The 23,277-nt window shown below is 50.9% G+C and overlaps 1 protein-coding gene across 4 annotated transcripts; it reads left to right on the forward strand.

Moving 5' to 3' along the window:
- The first annotated feature begins 430 nt into the window (after nucleotides 1–430).
- TPM4 (tropomyosin 4) lies at nucleotides 431–22,085 on the forward strand. 4 transcript variants are annotated; one of them, XM_041762742.1, is made up of 9 exons: nucleotides 431–627; nucleotides 6,304–6,429; nucleotides 10,761–10,894; nucleotides 13,109–13,226; nucleotides 13,717–13,787; nucleotides 14,724–14,799; nucleotides 16,387–16,449; nucleotides 16,535–16,604; nucleotides 17,614–17,873. In XM_041762742.1, the coding sequence occupies exons 1-9, from the start codon at nucleotides 514–516 to the stop codon at nucleotides 17,694–17,696; spliced, it is 855 nt and encodes a 284-aa protein (XP_041618676.1). In that variant the 5' UTR covers nucleotides 431–513; the 3' UTR covers nucleotides 17,697–17,873. The 4 variants fall into 4 exon arrangements, with proteins under 4 accessions (XP_041618676.1, XP_041618675.1, XP_041618678.1 ...); XM_041762741.1 differs by lacking the exon at nucleotides 17,614–17,873 and adding an exon at nucleotides 20,637–22,085 and having other exon boundaries at nucleotides 442–627; XM_041762744.1 differs by lacking the exons at nucleotides 431–627; nucleotides 6,304–6,429 and adding an exon at nucleotides 6,714–6,995.
- The last annotated feature ends 1,192 nt before the right edge of the window (nucleotides 22,086–23,277 follow it).

Genomic DNA, 23,277 nt, shown 5'->3' on the forward strand with positions numbered 1-23,277 from the left:
GTTCTGACTCCCAACACCTGGAGGCAGGACCAGAGCAGAGAAGGGGGGACAGGTGCCTCCCCACCCTACCTCGCCCCTACCCTGCACCCACATGCAAGCCCTCTTCTGTGCTCCCCAGCACAGGTGGGCAAATTGAGGCCGGGCGATAGGTTGCCAGGGTCCTCCTGAGCCAGCGCTGTGCCCGCACGCCCACAAGGGACCTGTGTCACCAGGTTAAAAATGGAAACGGGTCGGGCTTTTTCTTTTCTTTTTTTTTTTCCTTTGAGAAAATCCTAGGCCCAAATAAGGCGAGGGCTGCGGGGCGGCGGGTGAGCTGGCCAAGTCCTCCTGAGCAAGCGAGTGGCGGCTGGCCCGGCGGCCTGGGCTTGGGCCTCCTCCAGGACTCGCCCGGCAGCGGGGCGGTGCGCCCGGGAGCCTATAAGGGCCTCACCCCCGCCCGGCTGCTCACTCGCCCCGGCCCGCAGCGCAGCCCCCTCCGCAGAGTCCTCTGTGCCCGCGCCCCACCGCCCAGCCATGGAGGCCATCAAGAAGAAGATGCAGATGCTGAAGCTGGACAAGGAGAATGCCATCGACCGGGCCGAGCAGGCGGAGTCGGATAAGAAAGCTGCGGAGGAAAAGTGCAAGCAGGTGAGGTGCCATCTGCTGGGCCGGGTCTGGCTACCCCGTGCCCTCTCTGGGCTGCTCCTGGTCCCAGAGGCCAGGCTCTGGGACCCCAAGTGGGAGTCTCAGAATCCTCAGTGCCTGGAGTCAGGGCAGGGACAGGCGGTGATGCTCTGGCCAAGAGTGAGGGGACCATTGTCTTCCCAGGGTCCCTGAACTGGGAGAGAGAGGTGATGATACCCCAGCAGGGCCGGGGCAAGCAAAGTGAGAGTGAATGCACACACGAGCAAGGGAGGGGGGTTTGTGCATGCTGGAGGAGTATGCAAGCTGGAGTGTGCATGTAGGTGTGTTGGGATAAGAGTGTGAGTGTGTGTGTGGGGGTGTGTACTAGAAGGGGTGGTTGATTGATGTCATGTGTGAGAGTGTATTTGTGCGTTTGGGCACTTCCGTGTGTGCACAGGTGGGGTGTGCACAAGTGGGGTGTGAGTGTGTGTGTTTTGGCTGGAGAGAGTGTGGAGGAGTAAAAGCATCTGTGACAATCAGTACGTGCAGAAAGACGCATGAGCGTGTGGTTGTTGGAAGGTGGGTATGAGAAGAGTCTGGATGTGTTCGTGAGTCTGTGAGGGCGTTGGTGGTGGTATCGCCATGGGTTTGTGTGTGCGTGTGTGTGCGCCAAAGTTGACACAGCGGGCAGAGGCTGGCTGTGTGTGTGCCTGTGCCAAAGTTGACATGACGGTAATGGAATGTGTGTGTATCAGGGAGTATGTGTGTGTCGAGGTGACTGTATTTGAATTGGCATGTGTGTGCTTGTTGGGGTGATTGCTGTCAGAGTGTGTGTGTGTGTGTGTGCGCGTGCATGGGCATGTGCAGTGGTGAAGAGGGCAGTGGGGAGCTATGTGTGAGTGTGCGTCACCTTGTCCCCATGTCAGGACAGTCCCAGGTGTGCCTGTGTAGGAAGGGCGGCCAAGTGTGGGTGTGTGGTGGGGCCAGCTGTGTCTAGCTGCTGGGGCAACTGAGAGAGAATCTGGGGCCTGGGATGGTTGGAGATTTAGGGGTGAACCTGAGGATCTCGATGCATCTCTGTGCATCTCAGGTGCCCGTGCTGTCCCTGCTGGGAGCCCAGACGGGAAAGGTGAGGGTGCCAGTGGCAGGCGGAGGCCGTGGACCTAGAGCTCTGGAGACGAGCTTTCCAGAAGACTCTGGCCATAGGGTACACCAGGGAGCCAATGCAGCGAGTGGACAGAGGCCTGGGCTGGGCAGTCCCAAGGCCACGGCCTGGAGCAGAGCAGATGTCAGCTGCCGGGGGCTGGGTGGTGGATCAGCCAGTAAGAGGAGACAGGGAGTGCTGCTCTCTCCGGGGCACCCTGCCCCCCACAGGGCTCATCCACTCCCCCACCATCAACTACCCAGCCCTCAGGAGCATCAAGGTCTCAGATAAGTCCCAGGAGCCACCCAGGACAGTGACACTATGTGCCTAGCCCTGCCCAGTCCAGACGCCAGGCCAGCTTGGCAGGTTAAAAGGGCAGGCTCTGAGCTCAGCCTGGCTCTGTTCAACTAGGTCACTGGGCACCGTGGAGCAAAAGGCCTTCGCTGGTCTGTGCCTCAGTGGCCCCACGTTTGAGACAGGAAAGTGACAATGGAGCTTCCCTTAGGGCCACGGAAGGATTAGAGGTGACTGCAGGTGGAGCACTTGTCCTGGTGCCTGGCACAGAGTAAGCACTCAGTAAATGCAGGATTATTTCCTGCCCTGCCCTACTTCCCCTTTGGGCCTCCCCCATCCCCCAGTGATCCCGGGCTTCCCTAAGAGCCTGTGACACATTCACAAGGGCCAGCCCCACCCCAGCACTCCCTGCCGTACTCCCTTCCTCCCTCCTGGTTCCCCTCCCTGACAGACACCCTTCTCGCACCAGTCCTGAGCTGCTTGCTTCCATGGGTCATTTAGCCCTTGCCATGAGAGGTTTAGCTAGGGCTCCAGAGAAAAGCAAGTTTCTGGCTCTAGTGTGCACTAAGGTGTGAGTGACCGACACAGCATAAGCTCCCAAGGCAGACACAAATTCAAAATGGAAGGTTTCTCAATGCCTTCAGCCAGCTGCATGGCCAAAAGGCAGGGACAGGTTCTGTGGCCTCCAGCCGGGTTTTCATTCTGTTCTTGTTTTTCCACAAAGCCACCCACTGGGGTGGACTTGTGCTCGCATCCAGGCTGGGTCTTCTAACTGTGACTCGGGACACATTGCTGCCCCTCTCTGAACCTTCAGTGTTCTTATCTGTGAAATGGGGGCACAGGCTACTTTCTGATGGCCAGGCGTGGAACCCAAGATTCCAGAAGCCCAAAGCAGAGGCCATATTCCTAAGGGGCCTGATGGCCTGTCCTGCCTGGGAAGAGGCAGGAGGCAATGACGGACTTGATTTACCTAGAGTTCTTTATACTTCAGGGGGGCGGGGTGTGGGTCCTGGGGTCAGCCTGCCCCTTGAGGACCCCGCAGCAAAATCTCCATTCTAGGTCCTGTTTGTCCAGTGTGGGAACAGGACCAGGAGGCCCAGCCCTCCCCGTTTCCTGCTCGCTCCCCTCCCAGGGCAGTGACATCCGCCACAACTGGCCTTTGACCCCACATCCTGCCTCAGCCCTGTCCTAGGGCTCCATTTACAAGGACTAAGGTGTGAATTCTGTGACCTTCTTAACCATTTTACCGGCAGGGAAACTGAGGCCCACAGAAGGAAGTGACTTGTCAGAGACCTTCCAGAGCCAGGGCAAGGCTACCCTCCCCGCAAGGTGCCATACACCAGCACACGCTTCGTGCTTAGAAATCGGACAAGGGAGAGGAACCTGATTTGTGTCAGTCTCACTGACTTTTTTCTACCTGGCTCCAACCACTGAAGGGTTTGGGGTGTGTCATTGATTCATCCTGCAAACTTCCTCTGGACTGCCTTGGTGAGCACTCGGCCCAGCCCCACGCTGAGTGATGCTGGGGCTCGGCTCAGGGGCTCAGCGTGACCTGAGCTCTGCCCAACTCTGGAGGGGCCCAAGCTGGGAGAGATGGAGCCAAATGTGGAGGGACGCCCCTTGCCTCAGCAGTCAGGGCTGGACCAGAGGGCAGGACAGGGACTGGGATGGTCCAATGGGGTGGTGAGGCTCTGCCCAGGGCGGCAGGGCAGGCCTCCCAGGGGAGGAGACATTGGCGCTGGGAGTGGAAGAGGGTGTGCTGGGCAGTAGGCATGCGTCACCTAGAAGTCAAGTGAACCAGCTTTGGAATCAGTCCGCCAAGAGTTCAAGTTCCCTATCTGTATGGCCCAGGGCAAGTCCCTTCCTCATGCTAGGACTCAGTTTACCTTTCTGTGACATGCAGCTTCAGTGAGACAGTACATGTAGTGGGCCTGGTACTTTCTAAACACTTCATAGCCCCCTACCCACGTTATCGCGGTCCCCACTCCTTGTTATCCAAACCCGGCTCAAAAATGTCATGAAAAACCCAACCATCTTTCCACCTGGATGAGCCCAAAGCTGCAGAACTTGCTCTCACTCTGTCACATTAAGAGAGTGCTATGCTGGGCACATAGCTGGCACCTAGTAAATGCTGCACCCCACAGATCCTTCCAGGAGGAAGTCAGGTGAATGCTGGGTCATGCTGGCTCATTTTCTCAGTCAAGCCAGAAGTTTTACAGCAGTGCTAAGCTCTCAGAGACCACCATGTCAAGGCTTCCATTTTGCAGATGAGAAGACTGAGGCCAGAAAAGGGGACAGAGGTCATACAGCTAGGATTTGGAGCCAGGTTTCTGGGCTTATTGCCTGAAGGTCAAGATCAGACCCTGCGGAGACTGACATAGGCCTAAGTTGCTGTCACCCTCCTCTTCTGAGCCTCCACTCCCCTCCCCATTTCCTAACTCAGCAGTAGGACATTTGGTGGCCTTGAAGATGGGACAGGGGCCTTTTGAGAATTTGCACGGGGGCACCTGGGTGGCACAGCTGGTTAAGCGTCTGACTCTTGGTTTTGGCTCAGGTTGTGTTCTCAGAGTTGTGAGATCAAGCTCATTGGGCTCTACTCTCAGCATGGAATCTGCTTGAGATTCTCTCTCCTTCTCCTTTTACCCCTCTCACTTGTGCTCTCTCTCTCTCTCTCTAAAATAAATCTTAAAAAAAAAAGAGAGAGAGAGAGAGAGAGAATTTGCATGGGCACACACACATAAAGCATCTGGCACATTTCACATATCATCTCAGGGGTGAGTGTGTAACCCAGATCAGATTCAGAGCTTGACCTAGAAGCCAAATCAGCTTTTATAACATACTTTCTTCGGGAAGTTAGAGAAAAGAAGTCAGAAAGAGATGCAGGAAATCAGGCCTGGCATAAAGGCCTGTCCAGAAGTGGGTTCAAATTCTGTGCTGTGTGACCTAGAGAGTCACTCCACCTCTCTGGGCTTCCTGCTGGGAAGAGGAAGCAGGACGATGAAGCAGGGCCCAGAGACGGCTGCTGGCCCACCCTGGGAGCATGGACTGGACGAGGGGGTCAAACATAAGTCAGATCAAATTATGAGCTGGACTGACCACCATGGACCAGAGTTAGGGAGGGAGGTGCAGCCTAGAGGTGACACAGAAGGCTTCTGGAGCGGACTCGTGACTGGCGTGGTGGAGGGTGATGGAGATGGAGGGTCTGTGGTTTGTATCCCATAGACGTGAACTTTTCAAACTGGGGTGCCAAGAAAGGGACAAGGCTCCCAGGATAAACAAAGAACCAAAACTTTGAGGAATGTGGGGGACATTTGCATTAAATGAACACAAGCCAGATGTGCAATAATTTTAAAGATTTAACCTTAGCCTTGGAAGAAAGTGGTCTTTGAGGAGCATCCCTCTTCTAGCCAAGCCCCCAAGTACAGGAGTGGGGTGGGCCTGAGTCCTTCAATCTTTCAGAGTATTTTGGTTTTTTCTTGAGAGACAGAGAGAGAGAGAGAGAGAGAGAGAGAGAGAGAGGGAGGGAGAGAAATCACCGGGTGGGGGTGAAGGCAAGGGGCAGAGGAACAGGGAGAAGGAGAATCTTAAGCAGGCTCCATGCCCAGTGCCAACTGGACTAGCGGCTCCATCTCACCTCCCCGAGTTCACAATCCTGAGAGCATGACCTGAGCCAAAATCAAGAACCTGAGGCTTAACTTACTGAGCCCTCCAGGGGTCCCAACCCTTCAGGGTATTTTGTGAGAAAGTCTGAGAATTCCTCTCCTGGACAACGGGGAGCCATGGCAGTTGTAGGCAGGGGGAGGGCAAACATACAATTAGAAATTTCCTCTGGCTGCCAATGTAGGAGGCCGAACTAGAGGGGGGCAGGCTGGGGTTCGGAGGATGGTCTAGGCCCAGCGTAGGAGACTCCTACTGCTGCCTACCTCAGGACCACCAGCAGTCCGCATCCCTGAAACTGGGATGCAAAATCCGATGTGTGGTTCTGGGAAGTGTGTTTCCGGTACTCATTTCGCAAAATCTGTAAGCGATTCTGAAAGAGCATCCAGGACTCCCGAAAAGATAAGCACAGCTGGTCCCAAGAGATGGGGAGGAGGCGAAAACCATACTAACAGGTAGCACTGGAGTGGGGCACTGTATCCCTATCCCCGTTTTGCAGCTGAGGCAACTGAGGCCCGGACAGAGGGCCCTGGTGACCGTGGGAGACGGCCCTGCGCCTCGGGCGCGTGGCCCCCGGGCTGACACGTCCCCCCGTCTGTCCCCAGGTGGAAGAGGAGCTGACGCACCTCCAGAAGAAGCTGAAGGGGACGGAGGATGAGCTGGACAAATACTCCGAGAACCTGAAGGACGCGCAGGAGAAGCTGGAGCTGACGGAGAAGAAGGCCTCCGACGTACGTGCGCAGTAGTGGGGGCACCGGCGGCTGGGCCAGGCGGGAGCCCGGGGCCGGGCCGGGCAGGCGGGCGGGCGGGCAGCGCCGGAGGAAGAGGAGGAGGAGGAGGAGAAGGCGGTGCCTCCCGGCGCTTTCTCCAAATAAGTCCCGAAAAGGGGCACTTTCCAGCAGCTGTGGCCAGCGGTGCCGACGTCAGGCCCTCCCCCAGCGGTGCTGACGTCGGCGGCCGGGCCGGGTGACCTCATCGCCCCGACGGCGGCCGGGCCGGGGGCGGGGAGGGGCGGGGGCGGCCCCCGCGCAGGCAAAGGCTCGGGGGCCGGGGCGCGGCTGGTGCAGCTTTCGCCGGAGCCGAGCCGAGCCGAGCCGAGCGCCCGCCGCTGCCCGCCGCCCGCTGCGTGCGCCTCCGCGCCTCCGCGCCTCCGCGCCTCCGCGCCATGGCCGGCCTCAACTCCCTGGAGGCGGTGAAACGCAAGATCCAGGCCCTGCAGCAGCAGGCGGACGAGGCGGAGGACCGCGCGCAGGGCCTGCAGCGGGAGCTGGACGGCGAGCGCGAGCGGCGCGAGAAAGTGAGAGCCCGCGCCCGGGCACCCCCGGCGCCCCCGGCGCCCCCCGCACCCCGGCGCCCCCCGCACCCCGGCGCCCCGGCACCCCCGGCCCAGCGCGCGCTTCCCCCCTTCTCCCTGCGCCGCTCGCTTCCCGCGCTCCCCCCTGCGCTCGGCCGCCACTACCCGGTGCCCCCCCCGCCCTCCATCAGCGCTCCGGCCTGGCAGCTCCCGGATCGCCGACCTGCACCCCCTTCCCCGGGCCGGCCGCTGAGACCCCCCTTCCTCCGCAGTCATCCTCCTTCCCGAGCCTGGCACGGGGGAGGGGGCGCCGCATCCGGATCGGGCGTGGCCGGCCGAGCGGGTAATGGGGGGATGGGGCCGAGGAGGACGCAGGATCCCGGAGTGGGGAGGGGTGGGGGGCGCCGCGCTGCCGTCTGACTCCGGGCTGGCGCCGGGGTCCGGGCGGGGGGTGGAGGCGACCGGCGGCTGGACCTTGGAGCGGGAAGTGAGAGTGGAAACATTGAGCTTCCATTGTCTGGGGTGGACGAGCCGGCCCGGACTGGGGTGGGGGTGGGGGCGTCGCACTTTCTCCCCCTTACGCGGCTTCCCGGCTCCAGCTGAACTTTCCCAGCTGTTCCCGGGGCGCGGCGGCGACGTGTCTGCTCCCCGCGGGGGGCGGAAGTTCAGCCCGGAGCCGCCGGCCTTTCCCTCCCCGCCTGGTCCCGGCAGCCGAGCGACCGGCCGCGGGACCCCGCCTTTCTCCAGCAGATCTTAGGGATGTTAGCTCGGGGGCCCTCGACCCAACACGGTTTGGTGTGCCCCAGATCCTCGCTCTGGGGCCTGACAGATCATGGGGCTCTCTCCGCCTCCCTCCTTCCTCGACTGCCCCTCGGGGCTGGACCGATGGTGGCAACTCCCGAGGCTGGGGAGGCGTCCGGATTCTAACGCCATCCGCCTCCTACCACTTGTCCTTAACCCCTGGGAGCGTGCCTCCCCTTCCGTAAAGCAGCGGTGACCCTAATGCTGCCCCCCTAGGATGGCTGGGGGGTCCGGGAGGAAGGGCACATCGTAGGTGTTCAGTTCCTGGGCAGTCTTTCCAGCCCTCCCTGTCACCTCGGAAGAGCTCAGTCTAATGGGCGTGATCGGTACAAACCAGGCTGGCTGGTAGCATTGCAGAGGGGTTTCGTTGTGCGAGCAGGACGGGGAAGGAATCACCCCGTGGGGTAGGCTCCAAAATGGAAGTTGAGCATTTATGATTATAGCATAAGAGTTTGCTGGGAAAAGGAGACCTAGGTGTGCAAGAAAGTTGGGGGAGAGGGTGGAAGCCCAGGGCCCCCGAAAGCTGGAGTTTCAAGGTTCAAAGGTGCGGACCCCAGAAGTGGAAAAGGTGCCCCCGGTATTGACAGGTCTGGAGGAGAGCCCCACACGGCCTGAGTGTTGGCCTGAGTGAAAGCCTTTCGTCCCGTCAGGGTAGCTCTGGCGTGAGGAGGCCTCAGAAACCTGGTGCAAACCTCAAACAGTAGCTGGTTTGGCCTCTTTCACACAAGTAACCAGCAGAACCCTCCCTCTGATCTCATCCCAAGTCATCTCGCTGGAGGACAATTACTTCTGCTTAAAAATGGCCCTCAGCCTCGAGCCAAGATTGAGGAGTAGGACCGTCCAGTTGGGAGGAAAGATGTTTTTGGAAAGTTGTGGATTTCTTCAAAAGTTTGCTTTTCAAAGCATGCTCCTCTTGATCAGGACGGGGAAGTCTGAAGAAAGTTCTTGGGCAAAGGAACTGAGCCCAGAGGGGAGGGCAAAAAATAAAAGGTTTCTCAGTCTCTTGCGGAGAAAGCCAAGAGCCGGCGTGTGGCAGACTTCTGGGTCTGCCTCCCAACAGCTGGTTTCGTTTAGATTTTTGTGTGATTAACCGACATCTTCCTGTTCCCTTGCCACATGTATCTAGCAAGCCTCTTTTACCTTATAAGGGAAATCCTTTGTAGAGTGTGGAAGCTTTGATTGCAGGAAGGGGTGGAGCCCAAAATGACTAGCAGTGACTAGCAGTTTTTCAAAAATACATATATATGTCTGCATGTATATATAGTTGTGTGGATCAGCATTCTTTGAAGCCCGGACAGTTGAAAATGTGCCAAATGCATGATTTTCAGGATTCAGAGCTCCCCACATCAGGAAAGTCTCACTTTAATTTTTAAGAGACAACTCATGAATAAAGCACGTTTGTATGATTTTAAAAATCAATATTTTGCTAATGGGGATGGTGGTTCTTTGGGGGGGAGGGGTTGATGAACATGTTCTGGAATTAGGTTGTGGTGTTGGTGTTTGGAGTACTAACAACTATTGAGGGAAAAAAGATTAATACCCGCCCCCATTGCTGGAGGAATTAAGATTCAGGTTATTAAAAAGAATAAAAGGCACCCACTCCTTGGAAGGAGTGGGTGAATTTCTTAAAATAGTTCATTGGTGGTTTTAATGTATTCTCCAAATTGGTGTTTCATAGGAAGTTGCAATCAGAAACACCTGTGGGAGTATGCCCTCCATCTGCTGCTAAGAATCTGGAGCTGAGGAAAGTTTCCTGATTCTCTGTGTTTTTCAGCATCTCTGGCCTCATTCTTTCACTTTTTTTTTTTTTTTTGGCTTATAAATTTAAGGGGTTAGGGGAGGGAGCAGTTTCCTACTAATTTTTATGGCCTTCCCCACTTCAGAGATTGCCTTGATATGAAGCAGCCAGTGTAGCTTCCCACATTTCCTCTTGGTTGAGTCAAATTTCACCAACTCTTCAATATTTCTTGCTGCGGGTGGCTGCCCTCGAAGCCCCCACGGGACTCCGCAGGGTATAAACACGTTCAGCCAGGGAAGAGCCGTGGGCTGGGGTTCCTGAGGCCGTTTCTCACCAGTTCTGACTGCACGTAGTTGGACCTCTCACTTTCCCCGTTGTAAAACACTGGAGGATTAAATGAGGTGAAATCATAGGACTTCCCACACACCAGGTGCGGTGCCACACCCTCAGTGACAGGTATTTGTGGTGTTGGGACGGGGAGGCTCAGAGCAGTGAAGCAACCTGCCCAATGCCACATGGCTACAAATTGGCCAAACAAGGGATTCTGACCCAGGGCTCTTTGAGTCTGGAGTTCCTATTTTTATGTATGCTGCCATATTACCTTCCTCGTAGGTGAAAATACCTTGAAAAGCCGGTAGCACTGTTCCGACATCCCTTCTGTGCCTGTAACCGAGTTCTCTTTCCTTACTTAGATCTTTTTGTCCCTTTATCTCTGGGCCAGACCTAGTTCAGGGTGGTGTTCTGATGGTGTCACCCGCCTCTCCCATGTGGCATGGCCAATGTTGAACTGAGGCTTCCATGCTCTTGCATGCCTCTTATCATGGAGGTGACAGGGAGTGGAGGAGCTCCTTATATGACGGGGTGAGCCAGGGGGCACTGGTGGCCTTAGTCTCTGGGAATCCCAGAGAGGCCAGCCAGGGCTGTCTTCTCACAGCATGGGGTACACTTGTCACTCTTCTGCGTTGACTTGACTGCCTGTCCTATACTGAGATACACATCTTTGTCCTTGAGTGGTGGATGTTCCCGGATGTTTTCGGGGGGAGATCATAATGGAAAATTCACATTCTCCATAGGAGAGTGTGAATTCCTTACTGCCTGCATTCCCGGGTGGGCTTTGGGGGTAGGAGGGAGCCTGTTAACCAAGGGAAGAGTGCCATGTGAGCTGGGGACTCCCTGCTGCCGGGCTGGCCTTTTCCTTCTTAACCCGGCTGCACCTCTGACCTCCCCAGGCCGAAGGGGATGTAGCAGCTCTCAATCGACGCATCCAGCTTGTGGAGGAAGAGCTGGACAGGGCTCAGGAGCGACTGGCCACAGCCCTGCAGAAGCTGGAAGAGGCAGAAAAGGCTGCAGATGAGAGCGAGAGGTAAGGACGCTTTAGACCTGGCGGCATCAGCGTTTGCTTCTCAGAAGTGGGGGTTGTGCTGTGTGGCTCACCTCCCAGAGCTGGGGTGCAACTGAAGGAGACAACATGGACATGCTCGTGTGCACATACATAGGAAGGCACGACAGTGCCTTGTAGGCTGCCATGCCATGTAGAAGTGTTTGTCATTGGGGTGATTATGAAGAAAACTCAAAACCGGCAGAGAAGATTTAAAAATGGGTAGATGTAAGCCTACAAGTATGACTGTCACTGGCCACCAGTTTGCAGAGGGATATTTCGTGTGTTTTCTGAGAGCCAGTGCATCTCACTGGTGTTCTCAGGATACCAAGTTGTTCCCCGGGGAATGGGAGAGGGGGAAGGGAGGTGAAAACTTGAAATGGGCCATATGGATGGATGGATTGTTAACACCCTCCCATCAGGCAGGCTTTAGATTGCTGGGCAGTGACAACTGTGTGGCAAGAACACATGCAAACCAGCACCATTAACGTACTTGGAACTGACAGTGTCCCTCACCTCTGTGGCATGCCCTCTACATCTGGGCCTCCAAAAGGTTACTCCGTCCTCCAGAGCAGGATAATTCTGCGTTCCTTGGTGCAGGCTCTGGAGGACTGAGGGCAGATTGTGTAATTCACAGAAGCAGCCGTCTCTGTGTGGTGGTAAATGGGTTCCTTGTGTGGTGATGGTGTGGGCTGGGCCACTGGTCATTGTGTATCTACCACACGATCACACCAGGATTCTCATTTCACCCATCCACTGTGGCTTCCTGGTATAAACCCCTCCAAAGGATTAATTTTTGATTATGCTGTTGTAACCATAAACTGGAGACTCAGAACCAACTGGGGAGTCTTGGAGATTGACTCTGCCAGTTGCCCATGCAGGAAATTTCTTCCCAGGCAGTGGAGTGGCCTGTGCCAAGGGAGGGCATACACCCCAGTGGAGGCTCTGCTTCAGCCACCAAAAAGTATGAAGGATCTGGTCACAGGTTGCTCATGGCTGTGCCTGGGGCCTGGGTTAGCTGCTGCCCATGTTCATAGGCAGACCAGGCTGGCCAGGTGTCTCACTTCCAGGACCTCACCAAACCCAGAGAGCCTGGGAGGGCCCCTCACTTATCTGTTTCCTATCACCAGAGACCTTTGGTGACAGCCTTGTTAGGAGGCTGCTGGTTATGGTAGAAAGAATTCTATACTTGGGAACCAGAGGATTGAGATTCAGGTCTTTTCCACTGCTGTTTACTTCATATTGGGCAAGTCACTTTGATCTCTCCAGTGCTGCAAAGGTTTCCCAAGCTTGCTCGGATGCTGAGGTTAAGGCTTAGCACAGATGTGAAGATGTCCTGACAGTGAGTTAGGAACACTAGTGACAGCCCAAATGGAAGTCTTTATTGAACAGCAAGACCTGTATGGTCCTCCGCTCAGGGCGGACGTGACACACGTCAGAACATTATCCTGGGTTGGCCTCTTTGGAGGTATCTGATCTTAAGTAGAACACTCCAAGCAGTGCAGGCCAGTGAGCTCAGTTCATAGTCACCAAGCTGTGCGGTACATTCCCAGCTGTCCCCAGGACACTGTCCTTTCCAGACTGGATGTATCCACTTCAGTTCAGGTCCTTCTCACCCTTCCCTTTGTGGGCATCTGCCTCTGACCTGGTCTTCCCACTGTACTCCCTTCATCTTTCTGGTTTCCATTCATTCTTGTTTTTGAAACCATCCTCTGCTTCCCTGTATTCTCTTCTGGAAAGCCTTCCATGACACATAACACACCTCTGCCCCCAGTGCGGTGGAACTCATCCTCATTCCCACAGCAAGGCTGTCCCAGACCTCTCATCACATTGTGGTAACTGTTGGCACATAAGTACCTCTTGTTACTAGTCAGTGAGAGGCTGTATAGGATGGGAGTATGGACCCTGGAGCCAGATCACTGGAGTTGGAATCCCAGCTCTGCCACTTACTAGCTACACAACCTTGAGCAACTTACTTGGCCTATGCCTCAGTTTCTTCCTCCGTAAAGTGGGGATGGTGTCCCCTCATAGGGCATTCATGAAGTTGAGGGCAAAGGGGAAGTGAATGAGAACTGCTTTTCAATTTACTCTTTAGAGCATGGTTCTTGGTCAGGGGGGTATTTGGATGAGCAGATGTATGCAGCTGTATGATAAACGGTAACCTGTGTGTGAAGGTAATGACAAGCTTGCTCCTTGCAGAGGAATGAAGGTGATAGAAAACCGGGCCATGAAAGATGAGGAGAAGATGGAGATTCAGGAGATGCAGCTCAAAGAGGCCAAGCACATCGCTGAGGAGGCCGACCGCAAGTATGAGGAGGTGAGTGGGGCTGGCAGATGGCAGCAGCAGGAAGTGGGGAGGAAATGGATCTGCGATAGGGAGAGCCCTGGGGCCGCCAAAGGAAGCTTTTGGTCAGTTCAGCTGTCCTTCTGTGTCCACATCTGTTCTTCCAGAGATAGCCACTTGGCTAGGAAACTATCTTCCACAAATGCCAGAAAGGCCCGGGGAATTGTGTGACACTTGTCTTCCTTAGTAGGGAAACCAATTGATCAGATCACTTTTTGTCTCGCAACCGGGTGTTTTAGTACGGTTTGGCTCAAATTGGGAATCAGAGATCTTCAGACCACGGAAGCTCAGTTGGCTTTCCTGCCGGCCTCGGTAGTCGGCTTCCCCCACGTCTGCCTCACTTCTGGGGCCCACATCTTCGCAGATGATCTGGATGAAGCCTTGCTGTCTATGAGGGCGGTGGCAGGGGGCACCCTAGTGGACATGGCTGTTGGGGGTCTCAGTTGATCCTTTCTGTCTGCAGGTGGCTCGTAAATTGGTCATCCTGGAAGGCGAGCTGGAGAGGGCGGAGGAGCGTGCCGAGGTGTCTGAACTGTGAGTGGTAGAGCGGGACAGAGAGGGACCCAGCTGGGCTCCTAGGGCACAGTGGGAGGGAGTTTGTCAGGTAGGATATTGACTGACTCTGTAAGGCCTCTGCTCACATGGATGGGCAGCTGGGAGTCGTAGCTCGGCCCCTCCTCCGGGCCTCCCTGGCTAACAGAGAGTGTCTTTTTGTTCTTGCTGCCCTGGGAAGTGCTGCCTATGTGTTGACTCTTCCCACAAAGGTATTGGGAAATAGAAGTGAGAAAGGCAGTAGCAGAGAAACCTGGAAGTCCCATTTTCCCAGAAAGAATAGCTCAGGAGGCTGTGCCTTCTTAAGAGAACACTAACCTATGGAAGGCCGCTTTGTCAGCGTTTCACTGCCTTGTTCTTGATGTCATTGTTTGCCTGTGACACATTCCTGGGGTTGGGGGGTGTGGAGGTGAGAAGCTGACCAGGGTCCTGCAAGCTCTGAACAAACAAAAAGCCTCTCCCCTTGGCTTTCTGTGAGGAATCCAGCCCAGTGGAGCATCCTGCAGTGCTGAGAGAGAGGATCTAGTTTCGCAAATCCATTCAGAGCTTCCCTCCTGGAGTGTTGGGTGCAAACTGATTGCTGTCTCTCAGCCTCCTGCACTCCATTTCATTCTTACACCTTCCGGAGTCAGCCTCATCAATCATAGATTTCACAAGTCCCTGTTGCCTCACCCTTGGCGAGAGCCCAGGAGTGCTTTACAAACCTTCCAAATATTCCTCGGCCTGCTGCGCCTTTGCCAGGCATGATAGGGTTTTGATAAGTGCACAGCACTATAGCTCTGAAAAAAGCCATTAACATTTTTCCCCCCGCATTCCTTCTGGGGGCCCTAGGCAGCGTGGATTCCTCTTTTTGAAAGCTTTCAGGGGAATTGCCTTGCAAGGGAGGATGGGACATAAAACTTCTTTGTCTTTGCACAGTAAATGTGGTGACCTAGAAGAAGAACTCAAGAATGTCACTAACAATCTGAAGTCACTCGAGGCTGCCTCTGAAAAGGTTGGTGGTTGGCTTGGCATTGGTGATTCATTGGACTTTTTTCTTCTCCCATGATGCTTGGGAGTATGCCAGGGTATCAGGGGTCTAACCTGTATTTCCTAACAGTAGCTTTGGTGCCCAGAAACAAGGTTTTTCCCCCATAGAAAGAACTGTCCGGTGGTTAGATTTCCTTCAGTGGGGTCTTTGCACCATCTTTTATCTCCACCTTCTGTGAGGGTGGAGATGGACTATGGGATTCGTACCTGGTCAGGCTTCTTTTAGGGAGATCTGAGCAGGATTGTATACAGAGCTTCACTCTCATGAATCCCTTGGATCCTCAGAAATACACTCTAAAAGATTGAGCAGCAGATATGAGAGGTGGAATTGGGCTCTTTAGGTTGAAATCGTACCCAAAGCAGTCATTACAGGATAGAACCATATGAGGAACACTGTACGTACTCTTCCATGGCCTGCCCTATGAATTCGCTGTCCTCACTTCCTCAGTCTCCTGCCCTCCTACTGCCCTTCAGTTGCACTGAACATCTAGGTTAGGGGTTTCTCGGCTGTATAGCCCCACATACTTCTTTTCCTATCATGATGGTTGATCACATTTGTCATAATTAATTACATGCCTTCTTTGCTAGGTTGTAAGTCTTAGGGACAGGGACTATGTCTGTCTTGTTTTAGAGTTGTGTCATTAGTATTAACAGGGATACCAGGAGAGTTGATGAGCAGTTGTAGCTCATGTGTGCATGCTAAATGCTATCCTGGGCATGGTGGTAGATGTTACAGTAGTAATATAGCTTCTACTCTTCAAGGCCTCAGAATGTAGTTGAGTAGACTCTGACCCCAGTAATAAAGGGACCTTGGGAAGTTGGGGTATGTGTCATGAGGAGGTGACATTTAAACAGCTATAAAGCATGATGAAGACCAGGAGCTCAAATTCCAGAGTCAGGTTCCAGTCGTGGTATGGTCACCTCATAGCCATGTGACCCTAAACAAACACTACTTAACCTGTGACTCTTTACTCATCTGTAAAATGGGATCGAGTATATCTAACAACATAGTGAGCAGCTATAAAGATTAGCTGATACTAAATCCGAATTGAACCTTGTAAGACAATAATAATTTCTGACAGGTAGTCACAGGGAAAGGAACATCCTATGCTTGGGGGCTTGGGGGGCCCAAGGCTGGGAGCCTGGAGAGTGCACAGAACGTGTTTGGGAAAGCTGGTGGGGAGTGGGGTTGGAAACATCAATTAGGCCAGCTGTGGAGGGCTCTCTGTGGCTTGTATTTCCATTCAGCCATCTGCTCCAACTTCATCACAATGTCATCTCAAGTTATCCAGCCCAGGCCTTCAGCTCAGTCCCATCCCAGAGGGCTCCTCGACAAATTCGCTTGAGTTTTTTTTTTTTTTTTCTTTTGAGTTTTGTACACATTTTTTTTCTACCTGAAAAGATGCTGCCTCCACTTTGCTTCTTGGGCATGTCCATAGTGCTTCAAGCACATGCTTTTCTCCAAGGAATAGAGAACCTATATTCTTCTATACTTTTTTTTTTTTTTGGTACTTTTTTTTTTTTTAAAGTACTGTTTTGGTTTCTCCCACAGTATTCTGAAAAGGAGGATAAATATGAAGAAGAAATCAAACTTTTGTCCGACAAACTGAAAGAGGTGAGCATGATCATACTCAGCTAGTTCAAGTTCGTCTCGCGGCTAGTCCTGAAGCAATCATAGTGACTCCTTTCCTTCCTTCTAGGCTGAGACCCGTGCTGAATTTGCAGAGAGAACGGTTGCAAAACTGGAAAAGACAATTGATGACCTGGAAGGTATGAAGCTACTACCTAATTATGTTTGTTCTGCCTCCCACTTTGTGACAGTCTGCTGATAGGTGGGAGGGGTTGAGCTGGGCTTTGTTCATCCTGGGAAAGTGAAGTGCGGAGTGACAGCACATTCTGGAAATCTGGAGCACTGGAACAGGACAGCGCAAGTCAAATTCAGACCTGGGTTTCCATTTTTCAATGAGTAAAAAAATCTCTTTGCTTAATTGGTGCCACATGTGAATACAGAGACCCAAATATGGCTGATTTTGTTTTAAAAGTCTTCAGAATTTCCTTCAATTTGCTCATTCCTGAAAGACGCCTTGCATTTTTTAAATGCCTTACATTTTTACAGAAGCTCTCTCCCAGAGAGCTCAGAGCTTATCACAATATGAGAAAATGGAAATACAGAGAATGTAGACTGAAAAAAAAGACTCCAGTCTGCAAGTCTGGTGCCCACATATCCCAGAATCTCTTGAAGAGTTCCAACTAAAAAAAAAGAGAGAGAGAGAATTCTGTCCTGTGTTTTTCATAAAATAACTGGGAAATTCTAGCATCTTGGGATTCAGACAGAACATCCTAAAACTATCTGTCCCACCCAGAAAGGGTGCCAAACTTCTTCCTCAGACCACGTGTCCCAGTGTTTGGTTTGGGAAGTGAGGCTTCCGTCTAAGTGAAAATACCCCCCAAAGTATAACCTTTGGTCTGGCTGACGTCACTGAAAGTCAGAAATAACCTGGGGTGTAGAAGCTGTGTCCATTTTGAGCCCCATTCTGTTAAAGGCTCATTATGGCTAGTCCCCCACAGAGCCTCAAACCACTTAGAAACCACTCCATTGATCTTTGGCTGCTTCATTTGTTTTACATAGGACGAGACTTTCTTCTAGTTCATGCTTTGTTTTCTCACTTTTTTTTTCCTTCCTCTCATTGTTCATCTATGGCACTCCATTCCGACCCTCGCGTTCTGTTCCCTGTACCTCTTCTTCCGAACTCTCTCCCTGGGGACCTCCACCCTCTAGACGAGCTATACGCTCAGAAGCTCAAGTACAAAGCTATCAGCGAGGAACTGGACCATGCTCTCAACGACATGACCTCTCTCTAAGAGGGAGCTGGGGTGCCACCCTCTGTCCTAGCAATACCGAAGTTGGCCTTCTCACTGTGATGCCTACGCTTCCCGTGGGCTTCTAGAAGCCTGTTTCCTGCCTCCTGGTTTGGTCTTTCAAGCTTTCCTCTGCTGTGTCTGTGACTGTGTGACTGAAATAAAGACAGGCGTTCCTCATGCCCAGGCCCTCATTTTCATTTTCTTCACTTGCCGCTTTTGAACCGTAGCTGTGAGGCCCTTGACGATGGCTACAACAGAAAGTGGGTGGTTCAAATGAAGAGCTCATTTCAAAAGGAAAATGGTGCCCACATGATTCTTTTCTGCCTGTATGGAAACAAGAGCCAATTTGGCATGAGCTCTCAAATATGCACTAGCTAACTATATCTGCATGCCAATGGCAGTTTTTCCTTAAATAGAAATTGTTTTTGAATGGAGACTCATCCAGCCTCTTAAGCAGCTGGGTAGAGTCAGCAGAACTTGCAAAAACTGGCAGGCTCGCGTCTAAAAAGAAGCTACTCTTGAATGGGGTTTGACCTACGGATTCATAAAGCGGCAGCGGCATTCTGGTCTCCTTATTTCTTCCTTTTCGCATTTGTTTTCTCTGTGTTACACTCTTGAGAGTGGTGTCCAGGTTTCCCTGTGTCTTCACTGTGCATGGAACATCTACCCAGCCCTCTGTCCTGCCAGGAAGTTCACCAGTGAGCCTCACCTCTGTCCCTTGCCCTTAGAAAACAACTACCCAAGGAATGAAAGTGTATCCCATTAGCAGGGAAAGGGGGTGGAAGCTGCTGGAAAGCCAGACAGAAAGCGATGATTCATTCCCGAGTTCCAAACAAAGTTGCCTCAGATGCTAACATCTATCTTCTCATCCTTAATTTAACTCGAAGCAGGAACCTTGCTTTGGTTTGGTGAGAACTCATAAAGTTAGCCTATAGGCACGAAGAGACCATGCATATAGTAACCGAAAGCTCATAGATTTTTCCACAAAAATCCAAATTTTAAATATTTTGTCCACTTCCACACCATCCACACCACCATAAATTATCTCAGAAACACTGCCATCTTGATGTCCCAGCTTGTCTTCTAGACTCCCCCTTGAACCTGGGAGTAGAATGAACATCTCCAATTAGATCATCAGTTTTTTTGGTCACTATAGCTTATCCCTCATCCTAGAATTTCTTATCCAGGTGGGAACCTCTGTCCCAATTCTTCATAATCATCCCTCCAAAATCCATCTCCCCTTAAACTGTATAGCCTTTCACCCCCAGCCGCTCCCTGGTTTCCTGTTATCCACCCTGAGCTTTTCCATAAGCCACTCCCCTCACACACTGCCATCCTTACGCTCGTGGAAAGGTTAGACTATGTAGGGGTGGGTGTTGTTTGTTCACTCTATTTATTTGTTCCTGGGATTTTTCCAAATGTATGTAGCCTCCACCCTTTGAAATAACTGCAGCCCTGCTTATCCAGTCATTCTGCTTAACTAAGTGCCTAAGTGGAACTTCATTTACAGAGATTTGGGCTGTGGAGATCAGCCACTACCCGTTGACAGTCTACGAGCCTGTCACACTTCTCAAGGGCAATTGATACTTTAAGAGAAAGTCATTTTTATCTCATACCTAATACAGAGTGGCTGCCAGGGAATGCCAAGTGGCAAGGTGAAGGGAGGTCAGGATTTGTAGTGGGGAGACCTGGGTTTGAACTCAGCCCTGCCATTTGAGGGTCTTCAACAAGCTGCTTAGCTTTTCTGCAAAAGCGGTAGCTCAGTTACTGAGGGTTAGGTGAGATTGTGGAGAAACTGGCTCATAGGGAGTGGGCACTGTCCATCCATGTTAGTCAGGCCCACGGCACTCGCTGTATGTTTCTCTGACAGAATTCGCCCCAATCATAGCAACGTGATGTTTTTAACTGCATCAGATGAAAGGTTCAGCAGTTCTAGTTGAAAGACCGCCATCGTTGCAGTCATTTTATTTTTCCTTTCTGAAAATTTCCAAGCTGATCCTATCACGGTTTATGAGGCATTTTGCTTTCCTCCAGTATTTTAATGATTCTTGGCCTAGTCTGTTATCAGCCATCACTCATTGCAAACCAGTTCTGTCATGATCACTGTCATGCATAGCTCTACAGGGCACCTTACTTTTTCAGTGTTTAAAAATTTGTCAGCTCAGTCACGTAGTAACTCACCTATAGTCTTAGATTTTGAGGCATGCTGCATTTATCTAGGGCTTGACTATATATATTGCTATGGACACAGATAAGAGTAGCACAGTTTTGCCTGGAATTTAAATGGCCGCTCCCAAAACCTCCAAAGGAAAATCAGGTTCAGGATTATAATTTCCTACCAAAGGCTAACTAACTGGCACTAGGGGGGGGGGAATGTAGTTTCCCATATCTAGGACTAAAGTCTTATGTTTGTGTAACCCTTCTTCAGTTCTGAAGTGCTCATTGTTTTTCCTTATGCTAATCCCCATGCCCTGTATTGCTATTGTTATCCTTGACAGATGGGAAAACTGAGACTTAGCAAGGTTAAATGGCGCATTCCAGTAGCACAGCTGGAGTTTAAGTGCACGTGTTCTAACTCTAGATTGCCAGATTTAACAAATGGAAACATAGGATACCCAGTTAAATTTGAATTTCAGATAGGCAATGAATAGTTTTTTAGCATAAGTATATTTCACGCAACATTTGGGATATACTGGTACTAACAAATTATTTGTTTACTTGAAATTCAAATTTAATTGAAGACTGTGTATTTTATCTTACAACTCTGACTCCCATATTTTTGAAGCTTGATCTCTATTATTCCATGGTATACTACTGTAAGTAAAATGTAAAGTACTTTCTCTGCTCTGACTTTGACAGTTTGTGGAGTTTAGAAACTTTTTTTTACCTTAACAAAGATGCTTATTAATTTATTTTCCCCCCACTCTTAATCTTTACCAGAAAAACTTGCCCAGGCCAAGGAAGAGAATGTGGGCTTACATCAGACACTGGATCAGACACTAAACGAACTTAACTGTATATAACCAAAACAGAAGAGTCTTGTTCCAACAGAAACTCCAGAGCTCCGTGTCTTTCTCTTCTCTTGTAAGAAGTTTCTTTTGCTATTGAATCTTCGCTTTGCTGGAAATGTCAAGCAAATTACGAATACATGACCAAATATTTTGTATCAGAGAAGCTTTGAGCACCAGTTAAATCAAATTCCTTCCTTTTTTCAAACGGCACCAGCTTTTTCAGCTCTATTTTTATCCTTAAGTTGCATTTATTCATAAGGTAGGCAGGGTATTTCATATTGAGCATACTCTCTTAAGACTGAGGGCATTTGGTTCCTGGGAGAATAGACAACCCTACACTTTCAAAAACAACTCCAGTATCTAGTCAAGGGTCAATTTAAAGGCCAAGGAATATATAATCTTCTGGGCCACTGTGTCACACGACAGGTATCCAGGGACCATCACATTAAAATATGGGTAGGGATTTTCCATGGGGGGTGGGGGTGAAAAGCCAGGGGGAGGGGGCTGGCTTTGTGGGAATTCATAAACCATAGAAAGATTAACCTAATCATCTTGGCTCTTTCCCACACTCCACCATGCAGAACAAACATTCTCTGAGCAGTCAGCATGAGAATACTTGGGAAATAATCATAATAATTACCCAGATGTTTTCTGGATAGATCCTTGATGTTACGCTCTTCTACATGTTCCTCTCATTCTAAAGTTGGTCTCTGAGGAGCAGATAGCTTATTCCAATAATGACCCATGCTTGTCTGCTCTGATCTGAGACCGTCTATTCAGCAGGAATAAGTGTGGTAGAAGTCAGTCTTATTTCGAGAAGTCCTATCAGGAAGACCACTAGCCATCAATAACTGAGTAGTTGTTAACAAATATTGGGCAGAAGGGGGCCTTTCTGACAGCAAAGTAGAGATAAAGTAATTGGCCTAGTTTCATCTCCTTTAAACTTCAGGAATGGCAAACTGAAGATTTACTTATGTAGGACTTTAATTCCTTCTTCAGGACCAAGTTAATAAAAGACCAAGAAGAAACTCCTGATTAAACTGGATATGGAGTATTTTGTAGGCAGGGCTGCACATTTTGGCTTTGTTGTAATTTCTGCTTTCTTGATTAACATCTCAGAGCTGAAACATTCCACATTCCCCAGCAGTGTGGGGGCCAACTCAAGTTTACAATGCTGACAAAATTACCCTGCTTCTAGCTTATCCAAATCCTCTGCCCCTCACTCCTATTTATTAAGCATCACACTACCCAAAGGTACACTAGCAAATTGTGCAATTGAATAAAACCCACTTTTCATTTAGATTCTTGCAACTGTATCATATGTAATAGTATCACTTTTTCTACATTTTGGTCAAATAAATTTTTACATAAACTATAATTTGTGTGAACTTTAGAATGTGTTTGGGGGGACGCGGAAGGTACTCTGGTTCAATGAGTGTTAATGGGATGGGAGGGAAAGATAACTGTGCCAAGATTATTAACAAACGTTCCTTGCTTTATACAATGACTTCATATGAGGAGCTTCATATGATCTCTATATTCAGGAGAGCACTTTGCCTCAGTAATTCAAAAGCCCCTATCCTTTGTTAGACCCAGTCATGCCTGAGCCAGGCTGTGAAGAATAACTAGGATTTTACTAGATGAGACAGGAGCAGGGAAAATGGTCCCTGTTGAGTCAGAAAAGCACAAGGCCTGACTGCATATATAAAGGAAAGAAGTAGGTAAGCTGGAAGGTAAGCTGGGTCCATACAGTAGAGAGCCTGAACTTAAAACTTTGGTCAGGAGGAGAGCTGTTAAAGACTAATCAACAAAGAAACACATTAGGAAAATTCACTTAGTCTATTTTCAAGGAGGACAAGAGTGGGAGCAGACCAGTGGGCAGTAAGGCCAGTTAGGGAGATGTCTCCATTAACCCCAGATGGTGCTTGCCGTGGAATGAAAAGGAAGAAGTGATCTGGGGGAAGTAATCTTAAGACAGCTGACCAGCTGGCAGGTGACCTAAAGAAGAAAAGTGTCAAAAGATGACTGCAGTTTCACTACCTGAATCGTTCTGCTATCTGCCTCAAGATCTGATCTTGGGGACGTGGGGTAGGGAATCAAAAAGAGAAATGAAAGCCTTTAAAAAACTAATGTGGTATGCAAACCATGTTTTTTTGCCACCAAGTACAATTAAAAACATCTGCTTGATGTTGAGTATTAACATTTAGCTGCTGGTGTGAGCTTATTTTTTTTTTAATATTTTATTTATTTATTCATGAGAGACCTGAGAGAGAGAGAGAGAGAGAGAAGCAGAGACACAGGCAGAGGGAGAGCCCAATGCAGGACTCGATCCTGGGACTCCGGGATCACACCCTGAGCCAAAGGCAGCAGCTCAACCACTGAGCCACCCAGGCGTCCCTGTGACCTTGTTTAGATGGTAGATGTGGAGAATGTCCATGACTAAAGTAGAATTGCCTTCTCTAAGGGCCCTACCATTACTAAACAGAAATGCCTTCTCCCCCGTCTTGCCCATCGCCTTGGGCTGCAATCTAATCTCAGGATACTGTTCCAGTCAATCTCGTGCCTCACTA

Source organism: Vulpes lagopus, chromosome 7 (genome assembly GCF_018345385.1).
Source record: "Vulpes lagopus strain Blue_001 chromosome 7, ASM1834538v1, whole genome shotgun sequence".
Classification (NCBI taxonomy): domain Eukaryota; kingdom Metazoa; phylum Chordata; class Mammalia; order Carnivora; family Canidae; genus Vulpes; species Vulpes lagopus.

What these genes read in the sequence shown, in the direction of transcription:
- TPM4 (XM_041762742.1), top strand. Translation starts at nt 514, where the DNA reads ATGGAGGCCATCAAGAAGAAGATGCAGATGCTGAAGCTGGACAAGGAG. An exon ending in GCTGCAGATGAGAGCGAGAG is followed by an intron (nt 10,895 to 13,108) that starts GTAAGGACGCTT and finishes TGCTCCTTGCAG; the next exon opens with AGGAATGAAGGTGATAGAAA. An exon ending in CGTGCCGAGGTGTCTGAACT is followed by an intron (nt 13,788 to 14,723) that starts GTGAGTGGTAGA and finishes GTCTTTGCACAG; the next exon opens with TAAATGTGGTGACCTAGAAG.